General features: G+C 38.1%; 1 protein-coding gene across 3 annotated transcripts in view; it reads right to left on the reverse strand.

Moving 5' to 3' along the window:
• Positions 1–4,569: 4,569 nt before the first annotated feature.
• Positions 4,570–16,725, reverse strand: part of LOC126307472 (WD repeat-containing protein 73-like) — a 107,044-nt gene continuing 94,888 nt past the window's right edge. For all 3 annotated transcript variants that reach the window (XM_049992072.1, XM_049992083.1, XM_049992074.1), the window contains exon 5: positions 4,570–5,112. In XM_049992072.1, the coding sequence (XP_049848029.1) occupies positions 4,670–5,112 (443 nt within the window). In that variant the 3' untranslated portion in view covers positions 4,570–4,669. The remainder of the gene's footprint in view (positions 5,113–16,725) is intronic.

Genomic DNA, 16,725 nt, shown 5'->3' on the forward strand with positions numbered 1-16,725 from the left:
TATCCTGTCTGCAGTAGTTGAATTAAGACATGCAGCTTTATACATTCTTCTTGTTAAGTCTGATGTAAGTCATGTCTTAGTAACATCATTACCTGCATGAAAACTTAATTTTTGTAAAAAAAAAATTACACAGTCAAATGTCTTCAATAAATCACAAAAAATACCAGCTGATTGCTGCAGAATCTAATGAGCACCACAAGTTTCACAGCCATTCTGGAATCCAAATTTTGATTTACTAAGCATATTATTACTAAGATGGGTTATCATTCAGAACACACCACTTTCCAAATACTAGAAACACATATTGGCAGTGGAACAGGCTAATAGTTACTGATCTCACTCTTATCACTGAGAAGCACTGCCCAAATAACCTACTCCACAAGCCCTACTACACTGCTAATACTCCATCCCACATCCACCAACAAAGCCCAAAAGGAGTAAATGCTTCACCCTCCCAAACATACCAGCCATGGACATTAATAACTGAATCATAGCAAACCCGTGGTGGATCTCTTTCTTTGTTCTATGAAATCAGAAACAGCCCTCATACGGCCCAACAGAAGTTCTTGATTACATAGGGGATACCTAATAGGAGTAGCTTTAATAATGAATAGTAAAATAGGAATGCGGGTAAGCTACTACAAACAGCATAGTGAACGCATTATCGTGGCCAAGATAGATACGAAGCCTACACCTACTACAGTAGTATAAGTTTATATGCCAACTAGCTATGCAGATGACGAAGAAATTGAAGAAATGTATGAACAAATAAAAGAAATTATTCAGATAGTGAAGGGAGATGAAAATTTAATAGTCATGGGTGACTGGAATTCGGTAGTAGGGAAAGGGAGAGAAGGAAACGTAGTAGGTGAGTATGGACTGGGGGAAAGAAATGAAAGAGGAAGCCGCCTGGTAGAATTTTGCACAGAGCACAACTTAATTATAGGTAACACTTGGTTCAAGAATCATAAAAGAAGGCTGTATACATGGAAGAACCCTGGAGATACTAAAAGGTATCAGATAGATTATATAATGGTAAGACAGAGAGTTAGGAACCTTGTTTTAAATTGTAAGACATTTCCAGGGGCAGATGTGGACTCTGACCACAATCTATTGGTTTTGACCTGTAGATTAAAACTGAAGAAACTGCAAAAAGGTGGGAATTTAAGGAGATAGGAAATGGATAAACTGAAAGAACCAGAGGTTGTACAGTGTTTCAGGGAGAGCATAAGGGAGCAATTGACAGGAATGGGGGAATGGGTAGCTTTGAGGGATGAAGTAGTGAAGGCAGCAGAGGATCAAGTAGGTAAAAAGACGAGGGCTAGTAGAAATCCTTGGGTGACAGAAGAAATATTGAATTTAATTGATGAAAGGAGAAAATATAAAAATGCAGTAAATGAAGCAGGCAAATAGGAATACAGACGTCTCAAAAATGAGATCGACAGGGAGTGCAAAATGTCTAAGCAGGGATGGCTAGAGGACAAATGTAAGGATGTAGAGGCTTATCTCACTACGGGTAAGATAGATACTGCCTACAGGAAAATTCAAGAGACCTTTGGAGATAAGAGAACCACTTGTATGAACATCAAGAGCTCAGATGGAAACCCAGTTCTAAGCAAAGAAGATAAGGCAGAAAGGTGGAAGGAGTATATAGAGGGTCTATACAAGGGCGATGTACTTGAGGACAATATTATGGAATTGGAACAGGATGTAGATGAAGATGAAATGGGAGATACAATGCTGCGTGTAGAGTTTGACGGAGCACTGAAAGACCTGAGTTGAAACAAGGCCCCCGGAGTAGACAACATTCCATTGGAACTACGGACAGCCTTGGGAGAGCCAGTCCTTACAAAACTCTACCATCAAGATGTATGAGACAGGCGAAATACCCTCAGACTTTAAGAAGAATATAATAATTCCAATTCCAAAGAAAGCAGGTGATGACAGATGTGAAAATTACCGAACTATCAGTTTAATAAGTCACAGCTGCAAAATACTAACACAAATTCTTTACAGACGAATAGAAAAACTAGTAGAAGCCGACCTCGGGGAAGATCAGTTTGGCTTCCGTAGAAATGTTGGAACACGTGAGGCAATACTGACCCTACGACTTATCTTAGAAGAAAGATTAAGGAAAGGCAAACCTTCGTTTCTAGCATTTGTAGACTTAGAGAAAGCTTTTGACAATGTTGACTGGAATACTATCCTTCAAATTCTGAAGGTGGCAGGGGTAAAATACAGGGAGCGAAAGGCTATTTACAATTTGTACAGAAACCAGATGGCAGTTATAAGAGTCGAGGGGCATGAAAGGGAAGCAGTGGTTGGGAAGGGAGTGAGACAGGGTTGTAGTCTCTCCCCGATGTTATTCAATCTGTATATTGAGCAAACAGTAAAGGAAACAAAAGAAAAATTTGGAGTAGGTATTAAAATCCATGGAGAAGAAATGAAATCTTTGAGGTTCGCCGATGACATCGTTAATTCTGTCAGAGACGGCAAAGGACTTGGAAGAGCAGTTGAACGGAATGGATAGTGTCTTGAAAAGAGGATATAAGATGAACATCAACAAAAGAAAAACGAGGATAATGGAATGTAGTCGAATTAAGTCGGGTGATGTTGAGGGTATTAGATTAGGAAATGAGACACTTAAAGCAGTAAAGGATTTTTGCTATTTGGGGAGCAAAAAACTGATGATGGTCGAAGTAGAGAGGATATAAAATGTAGACTGGCAATGGCAAGGAAAGCATTTCTGAAAAAGAGAACTTTGTTAACATCGAGTATAGATTTAAGTGTCAGGAGGTCATTTCTGAAAGTGTTTGTATGGAGTGTAGCCATGTATGGAAGTGAAACATGGACGATAAATAGTTTGGACAAGAAGAGAATAGAAGCTTTCGAAATGTGGTGCTATAGAAGAATGCTAAAGATTAAATGGGTAGATCACATAACTAATGAGGAAGTATTGAATAGGATTGGGGAGAAGAGAAGTTTGTGGCACAACTTGACCAGAAGAAGGGATCAGTTGGTAGGACATGTTCTGAGGCATCAAGGGATCACCAATTTAGTATTGGAGGGCAGCGTGGAGGGTAAAAATCGTAGAGGGAGACCAAGAGATGACTACAGTAAGGAGATTCAGAAGGACGTAGGTTGCAGTAGGTACTGGGAGATGTGAAGCTTGCACAGGATAGAGTAGCATGGAGAGCTGCATCAAACCAGTCTCAGGACTGAAAACCACAACAACAACCTAATAGGAGCAGTATGTGCAGTGACAGAAATATACATATGTAATTTATTAATAAAAAATAGCTCTAGGATTTTTATCATCTGCAGAAACATGCACATTGGGATCTGCAGATGCACAGTATTGTGGATGAGATGTTTAACAATTTCTATGTAATTACAAATTCTGTTATGACAGATGGCAATTGAAACACTTGGATTACTCAGGGTATAAGAAAATCATCTCCAACAATCAAGAATGCTGAATAGGCTATCAAGGGAAAATATTCAGTTAAAATCATATGCTAACTGTACAACAAAGTTATAAGAACAGCAAAAAATATTATGCAGTGATATGTATATTGTGAGAAGTATTAACAAAACATCTGAAAAGCAATAATTAGTGAAAATATATTAAAAACAAAGATTCCAAGACTTACCAAGCGGGAAAGTGCCGGTAGACAGGCACAATAAAACAACACACAAACACACACGCACAAAATTTCGAGCTTTCGCAACCGGCGGCTGCTTCGTCAGGAAAGAGGGAAGGAAAGGGAAAGATGAAAGGATGTGGGTTTTAAGGGAGAGGGTAAGGAGTCATTCCAATCCCGGGAGCGGAAAGACTTACCTTAGGGGGAAAAAAGGATAGGTATATACACGCGCGCACACACACACACACACACACACACACACACACACACTAAGGTAAGTCTTTCCGCTCCCGGGATTGGAATGACTCCTTACCCTCTCCCTTAAAACTCGCATCCTTTCATCTTTCCTTTTCCTTCCCTCCTGCCTGACGAAGCAGCCACCGGTTGCGAAAGCTCGAAATTTTGTGTGTGTGTTTGTGTGTTGTTTTATTGTGCCTGTCTACCGGTGCTTTCCTGCTTGGTAAGTCTTGGAATCTTTGTTTTTAATATATTTTTCCCATGTGGAAGTTTCTTTCTATTTTATTTACAGCAATAATTTGTGATATTGACAATGACATAGTAATTTACAACTGCAAGGAAATTTCTTGAGAATGCACAGCAGATTGTTAAATATTTTATGAACACTGTAAAAGTGTAGCACAAAACTTTATTAAAAGCAACAGTAATTCATACTCTGATGTAACAGATCCTATAAATTAAAAAACTATGCTCTTGTATCAGAAGTAAAAAGATACAAGTTGCAAGCTGAAAAACAAAATGTCACATCACACTGATGGTATGCATAACAAAGCAATCAGTGCTGTTGTAATAACTTGAAGAAATAAAAATTCAGTTAAAGATTTACTTGTATATTTCTAAATTGCTTGGTTTATTCTTTAAACAAAGGGTGATGGATTTGTGGGTAACAATGATGGATAAAATAACAAAATAACTGAAGTAAGACTATTAACTTTGAATAACTCTTATTTATTAAAACAAGTTGTATAAAAATGTTCAAGAACATAAAAGCTACTTTCATGAAGTAGTCACGAGAACTGCCAACAATGTAAAGATTTGTCTTCTGAAGCAGATAAAATGATTTTCCCATACCACAGATGATCTGTGGTGTTGTAGCGTTTTCTAACACTAGTCTTCCTGTGCCCATCATGCATAAAGCGAAGACTGAGTCCACCTGTCTTTAGCAGTTCATATACATAAATATTATCATCAAAGCCTGACACAGATATGCTATTCACACTTATAGTTGAAAAACGCAAATGAATTTGCGAATTGCAAACACTTGTCCTAATTTTTCTATTGTTAAAAACATTGTCATTGCACAAAGCTGCTCTATTATTGCGAATATCAAAAATAGTTATATTTCCAGTATTCGAAAGTAGTCCAACATATTCTTGATTTTCACTTTCACTGCCTCTTTCACAGTTGTAATTTGAGGATAACACCCACTGGTCACCAGCTGTTTTATGATCTGCAACAAAAATTATTTGATAATAAAATTATATTAACAACAGAACCACCAAAACTCCATTTTATCTCTCACACTGCTAATGATATTGATACAGAAATAACTAATATTTATTATTTGACTGTTCTGTTACTTCAGAGGAATATTCAAATTATCTCGTAATTCTTGCTGGTTAATTTGCATGATACTGGATCATTGGCTGTGTCAAGCATATTCCACAAACATGGATGCTGTTGGTTCCTTTTTTTCTAAAAGAAGGCAGTTAGACTCAACTTTGTCATTACATAATCTGAAAAATATTCCCTGGCACCAATATGTGGGGGTCATCAAAATGTTTCGTGACTCACTCTGTAACACACCAAGAGATGACAGTGCAAAGGAGTACCAATGACTTTGGAATGGAGAGCAAGTTAGAACAACAGTGAACATTAAGTTCTTTGTGAAACAGGGAAAAGCCACTATAGAGATGCTTGACATGATTTGGCAAGTATATGGCCATGTTGCAATGAGTTGTGCAAGGTGTGTGGAGAGGCATGTGTGAGTCAAGAGAGAGGACATCACTGGAAGACAGTGAGAGATCAGGATTACGTCCCTCGAGTAAAATGCCTGTAAGTGTTGAAAACACTTGGGCATGAGGATCACTGAAGAATAATCCACAACATTGCTGCCATTGTCAGTGTGTTGTACGGAACAGTGCAGGAAATCCTCACTGGAGGAAAAAAATGAGCATTAGTAACCAGTATTAAAGCTGTCGACACTCAGAAACAAGTTCAGTACACAGCAACTAATGTTTTTGATCACTGCCAGTAACAAAAAAACGTCTCAAAGGTAGTAAAGCAAGTTTTAAGTCTAACTTACATTGTTTTTATGGAAAACTGCTCTGATTCTGTGGACAAATTTTTATTTCAAAACTGGCAGCCTCTGTTTAGGAAAAGTAGTTTTCAGTTAAATGTAGTTGGACTAGTCCGACAAAAAATATGCTCATTAATGTTAACACTAATCATCTATAAATGTTCCACAAACTAATTTGTTCCACATCATTTCGATAAAAGAGCCATTCAAATGATGTATAGAACATGTACCTAACATGATTTCAAAATGCAGCATGTTGCTGACAAGTTTGTTCCCAAGGTCCCAGGTTGCTGATCCAGGAGCAGAAGGAACCCCATGCCGAGTCTGATAAGAACTCGGAAGGTGTGCTGTGGATGACCTGTCCACGTCTAGCATCATTACGAAATGTGGCTTATGGGTAAGACCGTGAGATAAACCAATAGTCTTTAAAGTGGAACTGCCCATCATCTACATGATAGAAAAACGTGAGGAACATCTGTATTGCGAAATTGTACATCATGAATTTTGTATTGCATTGGTATTTTCAAGGCATTAGTGTGTAAATGGACATATGCAAATAAAGTACTTTCTTGCAAAGAGATCTAGCCTTGAATTTGTTTTATACCCTCATGTATCCTAAGTAATAATTTCCACAGTGTGTCGTGAAACACCCTCAACACATGAGCAAAAGCAGAGTGCCTTTAGTCATCTGAGAATCTTATAGGTGAAAGGACAATTACAAATAATGGTTGGAAATGAGTTCGGCATAGACTATTCTCTGTGCCTTTTTCTCTTTCTCTTTGGGTTCCATAAAACCATGTAAGCCAAAGGAACTCAGTCATGAATGAGTCAGGTATGACATCACAGCAAAAGGCTCAATAAAATTTCAAGAAATCCCTGTACAAAATAAAAGGAGTGTGCTGTAGTAAGACTTTCAACTTATGTTTCAAAAATTTCAGGCCCATAACATGTTTTTCAGTTTTGCTATTAATATACTGAAAACTTAGCCTGCAGAATAGTCCACAACTTTCTATATAATGGTTTAGGGTGTTATCCAAGTGTAACTAAATTTTTCATCCAGATAGCACACAGTGAACTGTGTAGTTTCTTTTCAAGGAGTCTACATAATTGAACAACAGACATCATAAACAATGTAGGTACAGGTATGACAGAAGTTATATTCTCATATACTTCAATTATGATATGCACAAGATTTTCTCAGACCAACACCATTCTGAATGCCCTTTCCAAGGCCAAGAATATGTATGTATGTATTGTAGCCATAGATAAAATACACAGTATCAGGTAAAATTGAATTACATGCACTGATAACTACATTGCTTAAAGGATGGAAGGAAGATTAGTGTTTAACGACCAGTCAGCAGTGAGGTCATTAGAGATGGAGCACAAGCTCTGATTGGGGCAATGATGGGGGAGGAAATTGGCCATGCCCTTTCACAGGAACCAATCTGGAATTTGCCTGGAGCAAAACCTAAGTTTTCAGACATGGATTCGGATCATATTCCTTCAGTATACACTGTTTACGACGTGACATTTAGTAAATTATAATTCTGTGCAATGGCATTTTAGGTGTATTTCATTTCAAATTATGAGTCCGTCTACATCATTTATGCTATATTTACTTGGATATGTAAGTTAAATATCTTTTTGTTACAGTAATTGCATTACAACTGTCGAACTGTAATGCACATAAAATAATTTATACTATTGTAATGGTTTTCTACTGAAAAAAGTTTTGAGGGAGTCAAAAATATTTATGTTTCTCTCTCTTAAGTCTGAAGGGAGTTTAACAGGGCTGCATGTGACAACTGTTTTTTATTTCATGTGTACAGGCTTATTGAAGTTCTGCTTCCTTGCATCATGATAGTGCTGTCTCTTGTTATCTTGAGTACTGGGAGAATATCCGAGTTTTGATCAGCATACGAGTTCATATAGATATATGCTGGATCATGTTAGTATCTTAAGAGCTTTACTGCTGGCCTACAATCTTTTCTCTGTTTAAGGTTTGCTATGTGTTGCTCTTTGCTATTCTTCTTGCTCTTTTTTTGTAATTTGCTATGCACTCATCTATTCAAATGTAGATACCTTGACACTGTTTTCGTTTTCTAGTTTAAAATTTATGCAAAATATTTTAGTAACATAGGCAAATTTAATAAGTGAATCTTTGGATAGCACATTATTTACTTCTACACTGTATTTTATTTCTAGATTATGTGCGTCTATCCTTGAACAGTAGAATTGTATCAGCTGCATAAGTAATTACATTACAATAATAATTAATGTTTGTGATGTAATTTGTGCATGAAATAAAAAGCAACGGGCAAGGATGTATTCCTTGAACAGTAGAATTGTATCAGCTGCATAAGTAATTACATTACAATAATAATTAATGTTTGTGATGTAATTTGTGCATGAAATAAAAAGCAACGGGCAAGGATGTATTCCTGTGGGACTAACGTGAGTAGAATGCTCAATTCAGACCTCACTTCTTCATTGTTTTTGAAATTTCTGCATACTGAATCCTATTTGTCAGGTATGAAAGGATCCAGTCCCCTGTGTTTCCTCTTACACCATATACTACCAATATTTCTACTAAAGTTTTGTGGCCTACATTATCAAATGTCTTTGTTAGAGTTCTCATTTCCTTGTGGCTGTGACAATGGGATTTAATTTTATAATTGAGATTACATATGATTCTGAATGAGATGCTTCCAAGAACACATTTCACTCAACTGCATCCTTATATTGTAAAGTGCCAAACTTCATTGATTATCCTGTGCTAATAAAATTACACTTTTAAGAGAATTCCAAGTAAGGAACTGTAAGTGCTGTGTGGTATATTATTTAATTAAATGTAATCCATGAGATGATGTTACCCACTACCCACTGTGAAAATCATTTACATTCCATTGTATTCCGTGTCTTTCAAAACAGCACTTCTCATCTACAAAAATAATTCTTATAATCAACTTTTATATTACTGATAGACTGTTGATATATGTAAATGCAATGAATTTAGAACATGACTTTGTGGCACCTCCCCCCAAATTTACTGTACCACACTCAGATATCAATGTTTACACTCAAGAATACCATCTGCTTCCTGTTTTTTAATTAGAAAAGGAATCATTGGTGAGCTGTATTTTCTAATTCCATAATGCTTTAACTTATGCTAAAGTATAGCATGGACCGCACAATCGAAGGAATTCAACAAAGAATCTCATATTTCTGACAGACCTTGTGGCGGCAACTTCCAGCACTGCTCCACATTACACATTAACAGCATTTGTGTAGTGACTTGCTGTGTTTGTGTGTTGAGTGAAAGCCGATGGCCAATTTGGAAATACCATAGGGGCAATTTTCAATGGGCTATAGGAATGTAGTGCACATACATGCAATCAAGGCAATAAAAAAAACTTCATTGTATTGTATTGTATTGTATTTATTGGTTCTGTTGTCGACAAAGGAACTTACGCATAAGACTTTGGACAAGCAAAGTCATAAGTATACAGCTGAAAGTCATATCTAAGCGTACTTACAGGGGGTAGATAAAGTCCGGGAACACTTTCAATTATTTATTGCACAAGAACCAAACATCGTGCAGATATCATACATATGTCATTTTGAAGAGAAAATACGAAAAGTCCCCCCCCCCCCCCCCCCCCCACTACTAATACCACAGCTTTGGTAATTTGCCAATAGTCAGCACTAGTCGCAAACATGGCGAGTTCAGGTGCGGAGCGAGCTTTTTGTGTATTGGAGTTTGACAAAAACAAGTGCGCTACAGCAGTTCAACAGATGTTTAGAACCAAGTATGGTAAGAAACCACCAACAAGGAAGGCTATCTACTGCTGGCACAACAAATTCTTTACAACAAGTTGCTTGTGCCCGGCAAACAGAAGCGGACATCCCAGTGTGGATGAGGTGAAAGTGGAGCACGTAGAAAGAGACATTCATAAGGAATCCAAAGAAATTGGTGCATTGTGCATCTCGATAACTCAAAATTGCTCAACTGCCACTATGGAAAGTCCTGTAACAGAAGCTGTCTATGAAACCATTCAAATTGGAGCTAGTGCAGAAACTCAATGATGATGACAAACACAAGCACTTTGAGTTTTGTTTGCACTTGCAACAACTGAATAAGGATGGGGATGGCATTGTTGATCTCTTAATTTTTAGCAATGAAGCGAACTGTCGAATCTGGGGTGCAAAGCATCCACACAAACGCATTGAATTTGAGCGTGATTCCCCAACAGTAAATGTTTTGTGCCTTGTCATGTTGAAAACTATATGGGCCATTTTTCTTCGCCGAGAGTATTGTCACTGGATATTCCTACTTGGACATGTTGCAGCAATAGGTGATGCCCCAGATGCAATTGGACTCTCCATTTACCTTTCAGCAGGATGGTGCTCCACCCCATTTTCATTCTTAAGTTCCCGGGTATCTGAACACGGAGCTGTCACATCAATAGATTGGCCGTGCTACAGAAGGGGACAGTTGTTCCATGAATTGGCCTCCCTGATCACCAGATCTCACTCCATGTGACTCTTTTTGTGGGGACACATTAAAGATCTGGCGTATGTACCACCTCTACCACATGATGTAGCAGAGCTCCAGGAGAGAATACAGGAAGCAACTGCCACAACTGACGATGCCATGCTGGGACAGGTATGGCAAGAATTCGATTTCCGTATTGACGTCAGCCGGGTCACTCATGGTTCGCATATCGAATGTTTGTAAAAAAAAAAAAAACTTTCAGAGTTTCTCTTCAAAATGCAATATTTATGACATCTGTACAATGTTTAGTTCATGTGCAGTGAATAATTGACAGTGTTCCCCGGTTTTATGTACACTCTGTATTTAAGGTTGCAATAATACACTTCATGCATAGGTGTTTACATAACACACTTCACAAATTTAAATATTCCTCAATGGAGTAAAAGCAGTGATGCAGTAAATATGATTTTAGAGATTTTTCCAGAGGTATTGACCTCAGTATATCCTCTCTTCTTGATATCCGCCAGGCCTCAACCTCCGCTAATTTCAAGTTGCCGCCGCTCATACCTCACCTCACCTGTCTTTCAACAACTTCTTTACCTCTGTACTTCCGCCTCGACTGACATCTCTGCCCGAACTCTTTGCCTTTACAAACGTCTGCTTGTGTGTGTGTGTGTGTGTGTGTGTGTATACATCTGTCCTTTTTCCCCCCTAAGGGAAGTCTTTCCGCTCCCGGGATTGGAATGACTCCTTACCCTCTCCCTTAAAACCCACATCCTTTCGTCTTTCCCTCTCCTTCCCTCTTTCCTGAAGAAGCAACCGTCGGTTGCGAAAGCTAGAAATTCTGTGTGTGTGTTTTATTTATTGTGCCTGTCTACCGGCGCTTTCCCGCTTGGTAAGTCTTGAAATCTTTGTTTTTAATATATTTTTCCCATGTGGAAGTTTCTTTCTATATATATGGTTTTCAGAGAATCTTTGATGCAGCACCCCTCTAATATTCTCATTAAGTAGCATGTAGTGCTTAATTTCTTACAAACTTTTTCAACATGCAACCCCCATTTAAGATTATCTTGGAGCCATACTCCTAAGAAATTAGTGTTGTCTACATTCTGAAGGTCTGTCAGACATCTGAATTTGAACAGTTTGCTCACCTTTTTCCACACTGTCGAAATTTAGTGCCACTGTCTTATTTGCATTTAGTACCAATTCGTTGTGACTAAACGAGTTTTCAATATTATTCAGTGTCTCTGTTGTAGACTTCTGAAGCATTTCCATTTCTTTCCCACTCACTAGCACACTAGTGTTCTCAGCAAACTGGATGTCGTTCCCGCAGAATTTGTTTAGGTCATTCACATGTAACAAATATAAGAGGTCCCAGAACTGAACCTTGCGACACTCCATATTTAATGGTTTCATAGTTTTGAAGTGTGTTGAGCAATTTTGACGTTTCACTTTAACCACTTGTTTTTGACTGCTTAGGTGAGTCTTTAACCAGTTGTTATGTGTTCCTCTAATCCCCATGTTGTCAAGCTTAGGCAATAGTTTTGTGTGATCTATGATATCAGAAGCCTTAGAGAGATCCAGACATATTCCAGTGACATTTTCACCATTATATGGTCTCTGAAGTATTTCACTTAATAGTTCAAAAATTTCTGCATTAATTATCAGCCTTTCCTGAAACCATGTTGTGGTGTGGATAGTATTTTGTGCTCTTCCAGAAAATCTACTACCCTTCTTTGAATTTTTTTTTCTATGATTTTTGAGAATACAGATAGTAGAGCAATGGACTTGTAGTTAGCCACTTCATCCTCTTTACCTTTTTTGAATAGTGGTTTGAGCTTAGCTGTTTTTAGGCATGATGGGAAAATTCTGGTTTGAAAGGGAGCTATTATAAAGGTGAGCTAATGAGATCTCCACATTTTTAATAAGGCTGTCTGGGGTGCCATTTATTCCAGATTCATGATTCACTTTTAAAGTTCTGATAACTGACAGGACTTCTTTCTAGGTTGTTGGAAAGAGAAACGGTGAAGTAGGATTTATGTTGGTATTTACAGATGATACTGGGCAGTTTATATTTCAAGGTTTGATTTCAGCAATTAACTGCTCACTTATATTGCTAAAGTAAGTATTGAATGCATTTTCTATTTCTTTAGGATCATTAATTTCTTTGCCATTACAATTCAATTTAATATTGGAATTTCGAGGAGAAACATGGTCAGCTTGCTGTTTCACTATACTCTACAAAGCTTTCATTTTGTTATTGGCATTATTTATATAGCAGTCATTTGCCATTACTTTAGCTTCTTTGATCACTTTTTTAAGTATCATTATATAATTCTTGATATACGCAAGGTATTCATTGGATACTATGGAGGACTTGGAGATCTCATATAACCTTCATTTTTCAGCACATGACTTTTTTATACCTGTTGTCAACCAGCAATTTTTTCTGTTAAGCCTACAACACTTAATTTTCTGATTTTTAGCTGGAAATGACATGTTAAAATAATGTGTAAATATATCTATAAATATGTTGAACTTCTCATATGTGTTTTCGTATTGGTACATTTCAGTCCATGTTTCCTTCTTTAATAAATTCCTAAAGTATTCAATATTTTGATGGCTGAAGGTTCTTCCTATTTTTATTGTTTAATTAAATTCAGCATTGAAGATATTTCAAGAAGTTATGCATAGTGGTCACTGAAGCCTGTGTTGAAGTTTCTAGCTACATATTCATGGCTATCCTTGTTTATCAATAGTGGTGCTGGATACACTTTTAACTCTGACAGGGGAATGTATAATTGGGAGCAGGTTGTATGTTGCACAAATAGCCATAAGATCATCTCTATCTTTTGAAACTTTGTTGAAGTCAATGTTAAAATCTCCACATATTATAACTGTTTTATTTAGGTGCCTGATACTGTCAAGACTACACTAAAGTTGGTTAAAGAATATTTTTATGTTTGTGTTTGGACTTCTGTACAGGCAAATGATGATCATTTTTATTGAGGTTAGTTCTACAGCAGAGATTTCAAAATCACCTTGTTTTCCTAAATTTTCGAGAGATTTTAGGCAGCAATATCTGATACTGTCTTTCAGAAATATACTTGTTCCTACATGTGTAAATATTTTTCAACGGAAACGAGATGTCATAACATAAACCTGTACACTTGTGACTGCTGGCATCTCATCATCAGTCAGCTAATGTTCACTAAAATACATTGCAGATACTTCTTTTAATTGATCTGACAGTAATACCTCTAGCTCATTAATTTTGTTTCACAATGACTGCACATTTTGATGGATAATTATAAACTGTGTTTATGTATTATTCTGTGCTTTTAGTGACTGTGACAAATGAAGAAATGGCGTTAGACTTTCAAGTAATTCATGTATTGGACTTGCCAGAAGCAAGACATGGTCACAAATTATGTGGTCGTTAAACCAACACTATTGTAAATGTGTTTTTATCGAGTCTAATGCAAGACAAATCAGTCGACTTGCAAACATTCAAATATTTATGCGAGGATATTCTGTGAGTATCCACTTATTTCATGAGGGGGAGAGGGAGGGAGGGAGGGGAGACATATATATATATATATATATATATATATATATATATATATATATATATATTCTGTCAATTGGACGTCGACGTCACCGGCAATCCAGAGAAGCAGCTTGGCAGTGCTTACCAAGTAACTCAACTGATGTGAGAGAGTTGTGAATTTTGCAATCCAACTTCAGATCGATTCTTGTCATCTAAAGTGTTAAAAAGTTTTGTTCCCTGTTTCAGGATTCAGCTTCTGAGCTTTGTTGTTGAGTCACCATAAGCTTGTGTAGTTGTATAGCTACATCTGTGCCGACAGTGGCCGTTTGTGGAATTGTCATGCCTCGTGCAGACACGAAAGTGTCAACATAGGACATACTTATGCATGTGAAACCGCCCTCCTGCCCCATCCACCATAATAGCATTCAATTGTGGAAACCATGTGCCCACCAGTTTTGCAATGCCAGCAGAAGCCATTGCATCTCTAGGAGCAGCAACAAAAGCTGTAGCAGGAGTAAATTATGGAACTACTCAAACAGGTGTGGAACTGCACCGTACTCACTCTGTGCTGATAGAGAGCCATGAGCTGAGAAGGATCTTTACCCCCCCCAAACGCCAACTTCAAAGAGTCTGGGGAAATGTGAGGAACTTACCTGCGACAGTTCTTGCTGCACTGCTAGGTAAAGTGTATTATTGAGCCAGGTGGTAAGGCTGTCTTGTTATTGTCCATCAGTGTGGGATTTTATGATATCATGCACAATTTGATGCCGTCTACTGACCATGAGATACTTATCTTTGATGAACTTTGTCATTTGATCACAAAGTATTTTGGGCATCAAACCCATGTTACAGGAGCATCGTTACTGTTTAATTGGCAGCACAAGGGCCGTGGGTAGTTGTATGCACCATGGATTGTTGACCTGCAAGGTTTCTCATGCAAGTGTTAGTTTGAGTGTCCCCAAACGTGCTGTCTCATATGCAGACTCCCTCATTAGTCACCTGATTGTTGAGTTAAAATACCTGATCCGGAAGTCAAGACAAGGAAATTGGCTGTGCCTGGCCTTTCTTTAGTCGAAGTTGTTAATACTGCAGGATCACATGAACGTATGGTAGTGGCAAAGGATGTACTTGTGATAACTTACAGATCATAAATTTACATGTGCACGGGAAATGGTCCCGTGGCTGATAGCCAGATAGCTGAGCCAGATGATAATGTCATCTACTGAGCTGTTCTGTGTTAATGCCATTTATGTTTCGAGTGTAGTGACATCATGGCACTGTCCATTGTTAGCCACATCTGTCTTGGTAGTGTATGTCAATTTTAGCATTACAATCACCACTCGTGATGTTTTTCAATTTCTCTATGCAGCTCGCCTTCCGTGTCTGTTTCCAGTTGAGGGGCAAGATGGTAATCCTGCCTCTATTGTCATTTGGTACATGTTCAACTGGACTGCCGCATGTGGAGGCCTTGTGTGAGGTATGCTGCAAGATAGACCATTTGCCAATAGTTTGTGACAATTGGAAATCTGTGGGATGGTCGTCAGGAGCCCCAGTGTTCTCTCTGGACTCAGAGATTGTCTCCAATGCCCCATAAGCATTGCTCCAGCGTTTTCTGCTAACAGTTTCTTGTAGACATGGGACAGAAGGTCAGTCTAATTAAGTTAGATAGGTATTGCTTCTTGGACTGCTCTGCACTGCAGTGGCCACTATACCAAGTTGTCTTGTAGTAAGCAGTGAGTTCCTCAGAGGAGAGACAATTCTCCAGTTTTGTGCATCATAAAAATGTGGAATGGCTACTTACATTTTTAGTGGTAAATTTACTGTTGGAGCAAAATATTTTGGATTTAGACACCTCTGTTGTAGGTCGCCACACAAGTATGTTTAGTGTCTCAGTCAGTCTCTTTTCAAGATTTGGGAGTCCTTACTGAGGTCATCCAAACAGGTGTTTTAGAATATCTTGGCTCGGGCATAAAATTTCAAGGGATACATCCCCCTTAAGACATTGGCAATACCTAAATTTTGTCATTCCCACCCTATTCCTTTCCCCATGCATGGCAAGGTCAAGGCTGAGCTATGTTTGCGGGACCTTGGTGTTGTTCCTCCTATTTTGTTTTGTCATTGGGCCACCCATTTCGTAGTGATTCAGAAACCAGATGACACCAAGCACCTTTAAGGCAATTACTAACAGACACTAAACGTGCAGTGTGTCATGGATAGTATCTGATTCCATAGCTGGAGGAGTAGTTGACATTGTCATCTGTGAGACAGTATTTTTCACACATGGATTTTCAAATCCATGTCTGCAGTTGCTGTTGGATGCAGCTTCTTGGAATTTCTTTGTGTTCAACACCCCTTTCAGGCCTTACTGGTTTAATCTTCTCCCCTTTTTGAGTTTTGTCTACACCAGGAATTTATCAACAATATTTGGAATAGTAGTGTCAAGACATTCTCTGTTGCATATGCTGACTCAATGACATCTGGGTAATGAGCTCTACATGAGAGGAGATTTTGTGACATCTGTAATCAGTCTTCCAACATTTTCTGGAGACTGGCATTTGTTACAAAGTGGAAAATGCTGTGTTTTTCTCCCCAAAGGTGCACTGTTTGGGGCATCGGTTTAGCAAACGTGGCATCATCCCTACAGACAAGAATGCCTATGCCACTGGTCCTTTCTAGCATGCAGCATACAAATACAGAGCACTATTGCAGTTGCTCA

Source organism: Schistocerca gregaria, chromosome 1 (assembly GCF_023897955.1).
Source record: "Schistocerca gregaria isolate iqSchGreg1 chromosome 1, iqSchGreg1.2, whole genome shotgun sequence".
In the NCBI taxonomy this organism is placed as follows: Eukaryota; Metazoa; Arthropoda; class Insecta; order Orthoptera; family Acrididae; genus Schistocerca; species Schistocerca gregaria.